Source organism: Polypterus senegalus, chromosome 14 (assembly GCF_016835505.1).
Source record: "Polypterus senegalus isolate Bchr_013 chromosome 14, ASM1683550v1, whole genome shotgun sequence".
NCBI lineage: Eukaryota > Metazoa > Chordata > Cladistia > Polypteriformes > Polypteridae > Polypterus > Polypterus senegalus.
In genome coordinates, this window is record NC_053167.1 from 128,113,762 (window position 1) to 128,129,285 (window position 15,524).

At 46.3% G+C, this 15,524-nt stretch overlaps 1 protein-coding gene across 4 annotated transcripts in view; it reads right to left on the reverse strand.

Annotated features, from left to right (window-relative positions):
- Positions 1-15,524, reverse strand: part of pde4ba (phosphodiesterase 4B, cAMP-specific a) — a 594,195-nt gene that overhangs the window by 203,787 nt on the left and 374,884 nt on the right. Inside the window, exon 1 of one of the 4 annotated variants that reach the window (XM_039734544.1) lies at positions 2,976-3,087. The exons of the other annotated variants lie outside the window; for them this stretch is intronic. Coding sequence (XP_039590478.1) covers positions 2,976-3,064 — 89 coding nt within the window. The 5' untranslated portion in view covers positions 3,065-3,087. Of the gene's footprint in view, positions 1-2,975; positions 3,088-15,524 lie in introns of those variants that run through there. 4 annotated transcript variants of the gene reach the window in all.

Sequence of the window (15,524 nt, forward strand, 5' to 3'; positions counted from 1 at the left end):
TGGGCACAGGCCAAAAGGTTGGCCAGTCCTTCAAAGAGCACGTTCACTTACACCAGACCAATTTAGACAGGACTGGCACCGAACACTGCACCGCCATGATGTCCAGTTCAAGTACAAAGACACTCTCAGCCACGTGGCTACCACAGTTCAGTGACCTCAGGACAATCGATACAGCGGCACACATTAGATACGACATCAGACTTTATAAGAACACGCTGCACCCTGAGCTAGCTGGGATCGGCTCCAGCGGACCCCCTGACCCTGTTCAGGACTCGGCGGGTTAGAAAATGACCGACTGACCATCAGGTCTGCTCATGTAGTCGTCAGTACGAGTGGAGGACCAGAGGGTGAAAAGCTACTGGGGCTAGAGCTTAAGGTTCAGAACTGAGGAGAGACAAAAAAAAGTGACAAGGCATGAGGGGCCGATGTCTTCAATAAGACCGCCAGCCTCTTGAAGGCAATGTGTGTGTGTGTGTGTGTGTGCTACACGTGTCCTGCAACCCTGGGCTGCCTTTGAGGAGGTGAACACAGAGACATGTCTGGGGGCTTCCTTCAGACATCTGGGGGGCTGGAGGCGTTGGGGAGTCTATTTGATAGATAGATAGATAGATAGATAGATATGAATGGCACTATATAATATACTACATGTACCAGTACATTCATAAGGCATACAGCACCCCTCTGTGGGGAACACCATTGGGCAACAGATAAAGAGATATGAAAGGTGCTATATAAGAGAGAGATTAATCTGAAAGGCACTATATACTAGATACAGAGATAAAAAAGTGCAATATAATAGACAGATATAAATACAATATGTAACTGACAGTTTGATAGCTAGTAAAGAAATTACATAATAGATAGATGTGTAGGGTGCTATGTAAGAGACAGACAAAGGTATGAGGGGCACTATATGACTGATATATTGACAATACGTATTATAAAATAGATAAATATGAAAGGCATTATGATTGATATATTGGAAAGGCACTATGTGATTGATGGATAGTAAACACTGCATAATGTTTAGATATGAAAAGTATAATATAAGAGACACAGATACTGAAAGGTGCTAAATAATGGATGTACTATGATATGAAAGGCACTATATGAGTAACAGATTAGGAAGGCATTATTTAATAGATAGATGTGGAGGGCACTATGTTATAATAAATAGACTGATATAAAAGGCACTCGATTATAGATAAGAATGAAAGGTGTTATATAAGATATAAATAGTAGTTTGACAAACAGGAAAGGCTCTGTGTAACAGATATAAGATAGAAAGGTGCGATGTAAGAGAGAAACAGATATCCCCAAAGGCATAACATAATAGACAGACAGAAATTAAAGGTGCTATTTAAGAGATAGATAGATAGATAGATAGATAGATAGATAGATAGATAGATAGATAGATAGATAGATGTGAAAGGCACTATATGACAGATAGATAGATAGATGTGAAAGGTGCTATATAATAAACAGATAGATGTGAAAGGCACTATATAATAGATAGATGATATGAAAGGCACTATATGATAGATAAATAGATAGATAGATATAGATAGAAACTGAAAGGCGCTATATAATAAACAGACAGATAGACAGCTATGAAGGACTGTCTTAATTCTCACAAGGAGCTCAGTTGCTCCAGCAGCAGCACCGCTCTTTGGCTCTTAACTCAAATCAGCCCAAGTAATGTCTGCCGTAGTAATACTGTAAGTTGAAGGAGTAACTTCACAAAGTGCCTTTCCATTTGAAGCACCACAGCCCAGTGCTACAGAATGGAGACAGCAGCCGATGTTTGTCTGGTAAACACGCATTACAAGTACTGCACACAAACTCTGCTCTGTATAGCGCCTTTCTGTACTAAACACCATGCCGGGTGGCTTTAGAATTTAGACTGATAAACTTGAATGCTGTGCCTTTCTGCAGTGACCACGTGTGTCTTTACTGAGCAGCATCACCAGACAGACACCACTTCAGTAAGTTGTATTACTAATAATTTGATTTACAGACCACCACACAAGGGATGTATAATTGAAAAGCTACAAGATTGTATATGGTGACCTCCTTCTGGACACGTTTGCTGTACCAGTACAACTGACGGCCGATATCTTCATATAGCGCCTTTCAGTGGTGATCCTCTGAACAAACTCCCGTTACTACACACTGCGCCACTGAACATACAAGTTTGCAGCACAAGCTCCAGAAATCTTTGCGCTTGACGAGCACGGCAGACCGATCCTAAACAACAAGCAGTACTTTGTATACAGTACCTTGCCACAGTGACCATCATCTCAAGGTGGCAGTGACTTGGTGAGGGTGGGTAAAAGACGCACAAAGGGTCGCAATAAAGGAGCTCATTGCAGACGTTGAACTGGCTTCCTTGTCCTCTTACATCCCAGCACCTTAACCACTAAGCCACTCCATATACCAACAATGAGTGCCATGTGGCAGAGCCTGTTCCTGGGCACTTTACCAGGTCAGAGTTATGACAGAGAGCGTCTTCATCAGCCAGTGTGTCCAGAGCCCATCCACTGGGCCACTCTACCCAAAATTAAAAGCCCAACATGTGAGCCAAGACTGACAATTCACAGCAGTGGGCATCTGGGGGTCTCATGCTTTTTTTGGGCAGAATTTTCTGCGAGACTTTGACTAGGCACAGCTTCCAAGATCACACCCCCCCGGCCCCCCCCGTAGTCGGCCCAGGGCGACAGCTGGGGATGCCACACTTATCAGTGAGCAGGAATGTCCTGGCCAAGTTCCACTGGGCCCCCTCAAGGTGGAGCTCCACCACTCCTTTCATTTCTATGTAGCGCCTTTCCACGGACCCTCCAAGCCCTCGCACTTTGCTCCCATGCTCGCTCGTCTGAATGGCCACACCACACACGCTGCAAGACGTGAAGTTTAACGCTTCCTGTAGTGCCAGATCGGGAAAAGCCATAAAAGTGAATCCACCTTGTGGCACTGACCTGAGGCACTTGCCTTGGGTCCTCTTAACTTCCTCCTCGCTGAAGTCAAAGTGCACCCTGCTTCTTGGACACGGAGACCTCCGGATCATCGTAATAAAAAAAGTTTTTTTCCTACTGGCTGAGCAGCACTGAGATAACTGACACACACACACACACGCACGCGCGTGCGTGCCCGGTCCTCTTAAAGAGAGACAGATTTCCTCCTTGAAGGTTCCCTTTTGCCCAGCGCCGCCGGGTCTTCCACAAAGCCAGGAGTGGAGTTTTCAGAACGGGTGACGTCTACCCGTGCTGATGGCGCCTTTGCTCTGTGAGGGCTTCTGACAAAAACTCGACGGGCCGGCAGATTTGAGAGTCAAGTAAAGAGGAAGTGGCCGCGTGCGGAAACAGAAACTGTGTAGCTCACTCACGCTGTATTTTTAGATCTGGACATGTTGTCTTCTCACGTCATGGAGGTGCTGCTCATGACCTTCCAAAGCCCTCATAATTCATCTATCCATCCATCATCCAGCCCGCTATATCCTAACTACATGGTCAAATCAGTCGCGGCCTATCCTATCTGGCAGGATCCGACCCTGGATGAGGCCACTCACACAGAGACACGCCCATGAGGGGTTAATTCAGAGTCAACCAGGGCGGTCTGCGGTCTCTGACCCACTTGAAGGGAACATACCAGCAGGGCACAGAATGACCCAGTAATAAAATGCATTTCATTTGCCTTTCCAACAGATGGCGTTTCACAGGCATAATCATAACTCCAATACCAAATGGCATACAACAGAGGCATAGGCATTGCATTTTATTACTACAAATCCCATACCAAATGGCACATAACAGAGCCATAGGCATTGCATTTTATTACTACATATGTTTGAGATGCGCCACCTGTTGGAATGCAAAATGCATACCACGTGTCAAAAAATAAATTCTAGAACATGATGCACTGCAAATGTTAATGCTGAGGTCCACGTGGATTACTTCAATTTCAACTCGTCTTACGACAGGTAGTACAGCTAGTAATGTGCATTTGGGTTAACAGCTTTATTCAAGATGAAACAAATCAGCTTATTATTATTTTAATATTGTATAAAGGTGCTAGCCAAAAATACTTTCTTGCATGTTTGGTTAATACCTTTATTTAATTAAAAATAATATTAATAATTTGTTATTAGAGTAATGCTACAATTACTATAGTAAAAATACTTATAATAAAGTGCATATGGCTAACAACTTCATAAAAGATAAAAAATGATAAAATTATTATTACTATAATTCAACCAAACTAATAAAAGTAACGCTATTGTGTAATGCACTCAGTCAGTAACTCTAACAAAGTTTATTTTTCTGATAACCCAAATGAATCCGCCACACCTGCCATCGTCCCCAGTGAGGTACAGAAGCCAGCCTATCCTGTGACTTGTCAGACACCGTTGACAAAGGTGCCAGCTAAATGCTTGACACTCAGTCGCTGCTGCAGTCGACTGGCGTGCCATGGTGGCTTCCTGGCTTGGACCGATTCTGCTGGAGGGGTCTCGGAGTTTTTGTTGCCTGTGTGGTGGCGGCGCTCAGATAAACAAGTGCACGGGTTTCACGTCATAAGCCCAAACTCAGGACTCCATAACTCCATTCATGAAGCTGTGCCACTCAACTGAATACTCTTCAGTTGCGGCCTGTCTCAGTTGGCGAGAACCAACCACGGATGAGGCCACTCACACAGACACATGCCCACAAGGGCTTGACCAGAGTCCACCGGGTGGCCTGAGAACCCTGACCCACTTGAGGAGAGAACATACCAGCAGGGCACAGCATGACCCACTGTGCCACTCAATATCAACCCTTGACAGGAACAAGGCAGGTAAACAGGCAGTGTGGCATAATAGTTGAGGCTTCGGACTTCAAAATCCTGAGGTTGTAAGTTCAAATCCCACTACTGACACCATACACTAGTCACTTCACCTGCCTGTGTTTCAGGTGGAAAAAAAAACCATCTTAAATATAGTAAGGTCAGCCAAATATTAAGTAACAGGCCAGTATGTGGTCACCCTGGCAGCACTGGGTACAAGGCAGGTGGGGATGTGTGTCAATCCACTTACTCACTTTGGGCCCTTTTGGAATTGCTGCTTAGCCTGACGAGTAGAAGGAAAGCCAACTACCCAGCGTGCCACCCAGCCCAAACAGCAGGCACAGTCAGTCCACAGTGAGATCAGGCATGGGCCTCATATTCAGGATGGTAGAAGACCAACTAGCGGGCACCTCATTAGGACATTAGGGACAAATGTGACGAGAGCCGGCCATTCAGTGACGTTTATTTTATCCACCACGACTTATAAAAGAGGTCATCGTAATCGAGTGAACGTTCATCTGTGGGGGTCTATTTAGGAACATGTGTGACAAGGCGAGGGTACAAAATTGATTCTCAGAGCTCAAAGCAAAACATAAGTGAGTTACAAATTTTAGCAGCTGATGGAAATTCACCAAACAAGGGGGTCTTCAGACACCTTCTTACACACGTTGAGGGAGTCAGAGGTTCGAATGGAGGTGAGCAGCTCACTCCACCAGCCAAGAGCGACACACGAGCAGAGACTGGACTGACATTTTTGGTGGCATCTGCAGACGCTGTTCATCAGCAGACCTGAGTGGTCGAGAAGGAGCAGGGGACCTCACAAGGGTCTCCCCATATAAAGGGGCTGACCCACTGACTGCTTATGACTGACTACAGGGAGACAATGCAGAGATCTGAAAAGAGGAAGTGACGTGTGTCCGCGCCAGACGTGCCACCTCATTCTGAGTCATCTGCAGTAGCTTGGTGACACGCCGGTAGTAGTCCAGAAGTCTTGGGACCAAAGCCCGATGAGCTCTCCAGCCCAGTTCTCAATGAGTTGAGATTTGAAGGTCTCTACTTGCTCATTTATTCCATGTGTCTGTGCTTCTTTGTTTTATATCCAGTGGTGTGTGTCCGTCGTTCCTCCAATATAAACATCATACGAGACAAACAAGTTTATTCCGCCGCTCCTTAGGCCCCCCACGGGGTGCCAGACAGCAGCCAGCCCTGGACAGGCCACCAAGCCCTGCTCACTACACTTCATATCCATGACCTCGGCAGCCATTGTGAACACCAAAAACCGCAAAGAGCAGGAAGTGGAATGAAGTCATTCAAACGGTGAACGGGACTTTCAAACGAAACACAAAAACAGTCAGATATGCCCGGCAGAAAAGGGAAGTGAGGACAACGAGGGGGGACATGGAAGACGCGCAGGCAACAGAAAAGGCCGTTCATTCAGAGACTCCTGGCCTGGTCTTACGGAGGGCCCTCTGAGCCTCTGCTTGTGAAGGTATTTTTGACATGCTGGGGATGGCGGGGGCGGCCATCTGCATGGTGTCGGGTGTCCACTTACCTCCTTATAGGGGAGCCCATGGAAATGACTGGCAGCGGGGCTGGGACTGGGCTACACTCGACATTTGACATGCACAGGTGCGTCGTCACACGCGGCCCACAGTCCGACACACAGCAGAGCACAGGAGACGGCCCAATCCCAGCACATTCACGGCAACGGAGTGTCACCTGCCTGCTGTCACAGGCCAGACACCGAGGCACAAAAGCATGAGGGGTGACAACACGGCCGAGTGCCACGACCCTGTCACCCCCACGGACCCCAAGGCATGAGATCTGATGGCTGCTGGGCCTTGGCGGTGTGACTCAGCGGGTATGGCACTGGATCTGGGACACACAAGGATGCCGGTGCAGTGCCCACCTGTCACTGACAATGTCTGAAAACAGCTGACCTCGTCAGTCGAGTCAGGCAAACGGTGGCGGCATAAATCACTGAAAAGAGCATTTATGGATGTGGAAGATGAAAAATATTCACTGAGAACTGTACAGCATAGAGACGCGAGCAGCCATCATGGGACACTTGGTGAGCTCCTTAACGCGGACCACCTGCCCCTCCAGAGGACGGTCACAGGCAATAATAACACTAACAACGGGCTATGGAGACATCAGTCAAATATACAACACAGAAACAGTACAATACAGTCAGTCGTTCTCCAACCCGCTATATCCTAACTACAGGGTCACGGGGGTCTGCTGGAGCCAATCCCAGCCAACACAGGGCGCCAGGCAGGGAACAAACCCCGGGCAGGGCGCCAGCCCACCGCAGGGCACACACACACTAGGGACAATTTAGGATCGCCAATGCACCTAACCTTCATGTCTTTGGACTGTGGGAGGAAACCGGAGCACCCGGAGAAACAGAAATAATATAATACTGCATAAAAAAGGATCAGCCAAAATAATAATAATAATGTTACAAAAAGACATCTGTTAAATATAAAGGAATAATTATTATTATATAAAAGTGGCAACCAAATATACAATGACCCCTCTACACAAGATAAACACAAATCCCATACCAAATGGCATACAACAGAGACATAGGCATTGTATTTTATTACTACAGATGCTTGTGATGCGCCACCTGTTGGAATGCAAAGTGCATACCACGTGTCACAAAATAAATTCTAGTACATGATGCACTGCAAGTGTTAACGCTGAGGTCCACGTGGATTACTTCAATTTCCACTCATCTTAAGACAGGTAGTACAGCTAGTAAATGTGCATTTGGGTTAATGGCTTTATTCAAGATAAAACAAATAACTTATTATTATTTTAATTTTGCATTAAGGTGCTAGCCAAAAATACTTTATTGTACGTTTGGTTAATACCCTTATTTAATTAAAAATATTAATAATTGATAATGTATTATTATTCAGTCAGAGTAATGCTACAATTACTATAGTATAAACACATTAGCCCTCTATATAATAATACTTATAGTAAAGTACATTTGGAGAACAACTTCATAAAAGGTGAAAAAATAATCATAAAATTATTATTGTTATAATTCAACCAAGCTAATAATACTAATGCTATTGTGTAATGCCCTCAGTCGGTAACTCTAATAAAGTTTTTTTTTTTTTTTATGATAATCCTAATTAATCCCCAGGGCTCAGCAATCCCGAGTGAGCCGCCACATCTGCCATCGTCCCCAGAGAGGTCCAGTAGCCAGCGTATCCTGTGACTGGTCAGACACCGTTGACTAAGGTGCCAGCTAAATGCCTGACGCTCAGTCCCTGCTGCAGTCGACTGGCGTGCCAAGGTGGGTTCCTGGCATGCAGCGATTCTGCCGAGAGGGGTCTCGGAGTTTTGACGCCTGTGTGGCGGCAGCGCTCAGATAACCAAGTGCACGGGTTACACGTCATGAGCCCAAACTCAGGACTCCATTCAAGAAGCTGCCCCACTCAACTGAATGCTCTTCTCCCTTCCTTTCTATTTGATGTCACAATCCCCCAAAGTGAGAAGCAGCTCATGCGGCAGGATTTCAAGTCCACCACTAGATGTCAGTGTAGACCAATGTCTGCCTCTCAGCCTCTGCCAGGCCACCTCATCGTCTGCCTGATGGCTTCATCCAAAGTGAGTCACAAGTTCACGACACGTCACGACTGCTAGGTGCTTTTAAAGCTGGCTAAGCTATCTTGTAATGCTGGGGGGCTCTCTGAAGCCCCCCTTCCCCACTCTTTGTATTGCTCTGGCAGTTTTGCTGACGTTTCACAATTCCAAGTGTAATTAGGACCGGAGGATATAAAGTGTGTGGCGGTCACCTGGTGGCCCTGCTCTCGTTAGAAGCCGTTCATCTAAACGCACACCACACCACCGCCTCAGTCCGCACCACCTCAGCTCATCTAAAACACCTCAGTTAAAGAAAACGCATCAGACAGTCACAGCAGCTGAAGGGTCGTAATCCCCCAAGGTTCTCAGAAAACAAAACAGCGTGTTCTCTCTGGGTCTATGTGGGCTTCCTCCAGCACCCTAAACACGGGCATCAGCTTCATCGGTCATTCTAGATGGGCCCTTGGTGTGCATGAATGTGCCCTGTGATGGACTGGCATCCCACCCTGGGTTGGTTCCTGCTTTGCACACGACCCTGAACTGGACTCGAGGAGTCTGAGGAAATCATGTTGTTTTAAAGCAGGCCTGACCGGCTGCTGTAATAAACCTATGGTAGACTGTTACACGGTGAAAGAAAGTCATTCCTTGGGTTTAATGAAAGTCCCCCCATATCTGAAGTGGTCTGCTGTGACACTCGCACACTTACAGTATGTGCTATCATAACGGCTCAAGTGCTGGCGTTTCAGTTCTATACGGCTGGCCGCCCGCTCGCAAACTCCGTAGTTTACATCTCAGAAGGGCAAGCGTGCCAGCCGGCAAGGTGAAGCAAACACCGCAGGGTCTCGAGGCACACGAGGGAAGCGTGTGGACATGTCTTCTGTATTTAAGTACGAATCTCTTTATGTTTACCTGTAAATGTGTGGAGAAAATAAAACAGCAAAAGGAAAAGTCCAGTGACACGCAGCAGGTTTGGACCCCAGGGAGGGCCGCCCGCCGCTCACACCGCCCATTCATTCTTTGTTTTTTCCTGGAGGCACAGATCTGCTTTGCAGCCACTGCTGCCAGACGATGTGCCATTTTGGATTAGATCAGATATTCTTTATTTGTCCCCACGAGCAAATCAAAACTTTACAGAAGCTCAAGTGTGGGTGTGTGTGTGTGTGTGTGTACACTAATATATATATCTACGATATCACAATCTGATTATTTGGATGTTATGTAATACTCCGATCTTCATCCTGTCAAGTCAGTGCACCAGCCAGCGTGGCACAACATCAGAGACTTCGCCCGAGGTGCTGACGTCTGAGGTTTGATCCCCGTAAGGAGAAGCTAAAGTGTGCAGACCTGACGAGCCCCAAGTAGGGAGAAACACGTGTCACATGCTCTTTGTATTATTTGGCAGGTACAGTACTGTATCATACTGTATATATATATATACATATACATATACTAGCCATGTGCGCCCATGTGCGCGTGTTAAAGTTGTCTGTGAAGGGCTCCCTGTTTAAATGCGGCTGCCAGTCATGAACTGGGCCCTTCGTCGCACAGCATTATGATTTTTTATAAGAGAAACAAAATTACAAAAGAAAACATCTTGGACATTGATTCGATAGGAACGGCCCACTTGGAATCACTGTCCGAATCGTAATTATGTGGCGGTGTGTGAGCATTTCTGTTTCTGTCCGTTCACAGTCCGTCTCGTTTTCACGACGCTATCGTTTCCTCTCACGATGTCTTCTCAACCTTTCTACAATCTCGCGGTTGCTTTGTGGCAATCAAAGAGTAAGGCAATATACACGGAGCAATGGTTATAAAAGGGGGACACATAGGTATCCAGGCTCTTTAAAGTATAAATAGAGATCACTTCACTGACATGTGAGCAAGCCAGGGTACAACTGTGAGACGCGCAGCACTCGCCGGCTACAACGTAACAATAATAATTTCCGGAACGTGCTGTTATTGTCATTCATTTTACTCACTGTCTTTCTTACATTCATATGTTACGTAGGCACGTACCTTTTATCTTCGGCAATCTCATTCTCTAACCAGGCCTCAGGAGCTAACCAGCGTAACACTGTCCACCACCCCTTTCGTTATTCCAGCACATTGCTGACATCCATCCTGGAGGAGATTCTTAATGCAATGCCTATGTTTTAGCTGTCTCTCTACTGCCATCTAGCGCTTCTTCTTCTAATTCATTTTACGGACAAACAAAGATCAAGACCCAAATGAAGATTATATATATATATATATATATATATATATATATATGGTGAAGGCTAGGGGGCTCCAAAGAGCCCCAAACATGTACGCTCAAAACAGTCCTGGGGGGTTTATTACAAAAATACCTTTGTAAAACAATTATACAAGCTGTCTCTTCTTCTCCTTCTCTCACTCTCTCTCTCTTCTTCTTCTTTCTCTCTCTACTGCTACTCCTCTAGGTGAGTGTTGCCCGTCTCCACTGCTGGCTCCGACTCCTGCCAGCTCTTTAAATCTTTGGGTATCCAACCCAGGACAGAGAACATAAGAAGTCCTGACCGGGCATTGGCCCCCATTTTAGTCCATCCTTCCATTATGGCATTCTGGCTGGGTAAGGATTCCACCCATCCCTGCCCTGGGCGAGATGCCCAACCGTCCTCTGGGGTATCTACTATATATATATATATATATATATATATATATATATATATATATATTTGTCACACACATGCGCATGGAACGCACTCAAAGGGCTTAATGAAGGGTAAGAAGCAGAGTCAGGGCTTGATGAACTGCACTAATGCCTCTTCTCCCTCTTCCACAGAACACCAGAAGAGAAACCCAGGCTGGATCCCCGCCCACTTCCATTCCCAGACCACGCCCCTGTAGACGTCACTTCCAACTAAACCCGCCTCTTCCTGCTCAGCCCTTCATCCTGCAGTCAGTCAGTCTTAGTCTTGACTTCGTCCTTCATGACTACTCACTTTGGGATTTTTACTATACGGGGTGGATCCCTCAAACCTGTTTGGTCTTGCATCTTTCATAATATATATGATCACAGTATCTGCAAAATAATATACAGAGGCACGACACATGGGGGCTGGTCAGGTGTACACAATTTCTGTAGCCCCTTATGGGGCCTGAACCTCAGACCTCAGGTGAAGCACAATAGATAGATAGATAGATAGATAGATAGATAGATAAGGCACTATATGATAGATAGATAGATAGATAGATAGATAGATAGATAGATAGATAGATAGATAGATAAGGCACTATATGACAGATAGATAGATAGGAACTTCTGTCTTCAGTACAGAAGAGCTGCTACTACTTGTAGTTGGCAGTAAGATCGTGGCACCTGCCCAGATGTTGCACAGGTTCACAGCTTGCTGTGTCCGCCATTAGACGTTTGTTCCTCCCACAGTTGCCCGGCTCTATACCCTCTGTGCCATTTCACCACTTGACTAAACTGACAATGCTGTATTGAGCGCATAACCTGCTTAGCATTATGCAGTGCCAGCCAAAGTGCGTTTGGAGGCCCTGGCATGTGGCATTGACAGACATCGCCCCTCGTCGTCCATAGTGGTTGGTCGGTGTTATTTGACTTTGACGGCCTGTTTTGTGGTCCCAATGCACACACCTTCAGAAATACAAGCAGTGCCCCTCAGTGTACTGTACATACCATCGACACTATTGTCACACTTCTGTATACGCTCTGTGCCAACGTCAAATACTGACCCCAAGACTCTCACACAAACTAACTTGGCTTCTCAATTCTAAAAGGCATCTTCCCTACCAGAAGGTTTGTCACCAGAGGAGGGGTATGTGTCCGCCTCGGCTGCTTGAACAACAGACGTGCCACTGAATTTTACAGCCTGATGACCCCCACTGTTACTCAGTAGATGTGCAGATGTGACAGGACCAAAGCCTGGACCAGGTGGTGCCCTGGACACTCATTCAGATATGGTCTGATCTTCTACAGAGTGACTCTCAAAGACCGAGAGAGTGTTGCAAGATGAAGGACAGCTGGTCAACAGGCACCAGCTCAAGGTTGCATACCAACTTGGTGGGCATTGGTGATAATGAGCCAAGCTGAGCGGAGACGTCTGCACCAGGAGTCATGCTGCCTGCTCCATCTGATCTTATGGCTGTTGTACAGACTGAGGGACAGTTTGAAGATGTGCCCTGAAGGACAGCTGGTCATCAGTGATCACCCAAAGGTGGAATTCAGACTTGGGGGCTGCTAGGAATTGTGGTCTGAGCTGAACAGAGACATCTGGACCAGGAGTCGTGCTGCAGGCTCAGTCAAATACGTTCTGATCTTATACAGAGTGAAGGACAGCTGGTCACTGATCACCACCCCAGGGACGTGTGCCCACCTGGCAGCTGTTAGCCATGCTGAGCCATGTAGAACAGAGATGGGAGGCTGGACTTGCAGGGATCATCACATGAAGGCCCATCTTTACCGCATTGAGATGGAGAGGGTGCCCCTTCACCCCCAGTTTAACAGGACGAGATCTGAGCCGACACCGCGGGGTCAGCGCCGATGAGGGGAACCCTGGGACGGGATGATGGGGCCCACTGGTGAGGTGTACAGACAGACAGAAGAGTGCGGGGCCTGCCACTGATCCGTGGGGCACCCCCATACTTGCCTGGTATACCCTTGGCATCTGTCCTAGCCAGGACACACAGGTGTGTTCATAATATGGGAACTGGGGACCAGCACCTGACGAGAGAGGTGCAGCTACTGGGGAGATTGGGTTCAGGAAATCCATTGAAGTTTCCTGCAATTAACAAACCGGAAAAAACGAAAGGGATGGAAACAAAGTTAATCGTCCATCGTACTTAAATTGAAAAATGTGCCATGGATAACCTCACTGTGGTCACAGCCTGCGCACACCGCTGGACAGGCAAATCAAAGGTTAAGGACTCGAGAAGAAGAAGAAGAAGAAGAAAAGAAGAAGAAGGAAGAAAATCACAGAGTCTATCCCAGGGCCATCAGGCGTAAGACCGGAAGCGGCCCACCTGGACCGAGAGCCCCCGGTGAGTCGCCTCTGAAGCGTTTGCACCTTCTCCAGGATTGCTTCCGTATTCCCAAAGGTGTGTGTGTTTGGATGACTGGCAATTCCAAACTGGCACCGTGTGAATACCGCTTCCTGCCTTACACTCAGTGTTGTCCGTATATTTTCCGGCTCCATGTCCCCTTGAACTGGATTAAGCCGCTTAAACGTTACAAAGTGCACCAAACCACACAGCCCAGAAAGAAGTAGAGGCGTCCATTAGAACTTCTTCTTCCAGACATCCGTTCTCTAAGCTCACCGCTCACCATTCTTGTGGCACAAGGAGCCCACCGGTCCACTAGAGGGCACACTCACTCACTCACACCGAGCCATATTAGCAGATCAGAGAAAAGGCACATGGACATGGGAAGAATGTGCAAGTGTTACAGACAGAACCCACAAGAGTGTCATTGGGCCTGAAGAACCATGATAACCAAAATCAGCAATGAAAAGAGAGGTCATTGGCACTGGACAAACGACCAAGCACCAGCACTCACTGGGCTATGCCAGCCTGAGGATGAGTGAGCCACATCAAGAGATACTCAGTCATGTGACAGCAACGGCCAATGAGAACGCTAGGATGTACTGATTATAAACGTAACAGGTTACCATGGTGACTAGAAGCATATGGACAGGAGGAAAGGAAGGAGAGAGAGAGAGAGAGAGAGAGAGAGAGAGAGATGAGCTTCAATTACCATAGCAACTGGCACGGAAGAAAAAAAAATTAGGAATTTTAGACCAATGCAAAAACAGCTACCATTACAAAAGGGAGCATGGTGGAGCAGTGGTTAGTGCCGCTGTTTCATGGACCCAGTGTCCTGTCCCTGTAGAGGTGCGGTGGTCTCCCCACCACATTCCTAAAGATAAGCTTGTCACGGTGTGATGGTGCACTTGAGCGAGCCTCGTAATGGACAGTGCTGCCAGCCCACCGCAACTCTGGACTGGTTTAAGCCTGTCTGAGAATGTGACATTGCTGTTATAAATGATAAGAACTGCAATGACGATCACTGACTGCAGACAAGTAAGGCCTGTGGAGTAAATGGAGGTCAGCTGCAAATGGCGCATGAAGTTTACTGAGAAACCAAAGAAGAGAAACATGGAGAGCTCTGGGAGCGAAAACGGGCAACGAGCTTCACCACGACTGGGCTTGGGCACGGGGCACTCATACAGCTGTGGTGGACAGACAAGGCACTATAAGCAGACAGACAGATAGATGTGAAAGGCACTATATGATAGATAGATATTAAAGGCACTATATAGTAGATAGATAGATAGATATGAAAGGTACCATATGATAGATACTTCATCCCCTCAAGGAAATCTAGATATAGTGCATGTTCATGTTATCTATGATGTAGTGCCTCTATACAGTATATCTATCTATCTAATAAAGTATCTATCTATCTATCTATCTACTGTATATAGTGACTTTCATATCTATCTATCTATCATATAGTGCCTTTTATATCTATCTATCTAAACCAGTAGGTAGGAAGGGCACTATATAATCAATAGAAATAGTCCTTAAACACATTATATGTTAGACACTATCATCCTATAATGAGAGTGAATGGCAGTATATTAGACTGATAGAAAGGCACTATATAGCAGATATTTGATAGATGTAAGAAGCTCGGTATACTATAATTAGTAGACATAGATACCGCGATAGTGGGACACACTATTTAAACATATAAGAATATGCAGTCATGAAAGGCGCTATATAACAGACAGACAGGTGGATGGACATGAAAGGCGCTATATAACAGACAGACAGGTGGGTGGACATGAAAGGCGCTATATAACAGACGGACAGGTGGGTGGACATGAAAGGCGTTATATAACAGATCCACAGGGTCACTGAGATCTTCTCTTCCTGCCCTCCCTGGTGGTCTGGGCACAGTGTTGGACTCGCTGCCACACCATTAGTGAGTTTAGCTCATTTAATCAACACTCAAAGGCTCTGCCACTCCTACTGCTTACTTGTTTGTAAATACTTATTTTTATATTTAATTACTCTTTGTAATTCTCATTCATTTTTATTTGTAAAACACTTTAGAGATG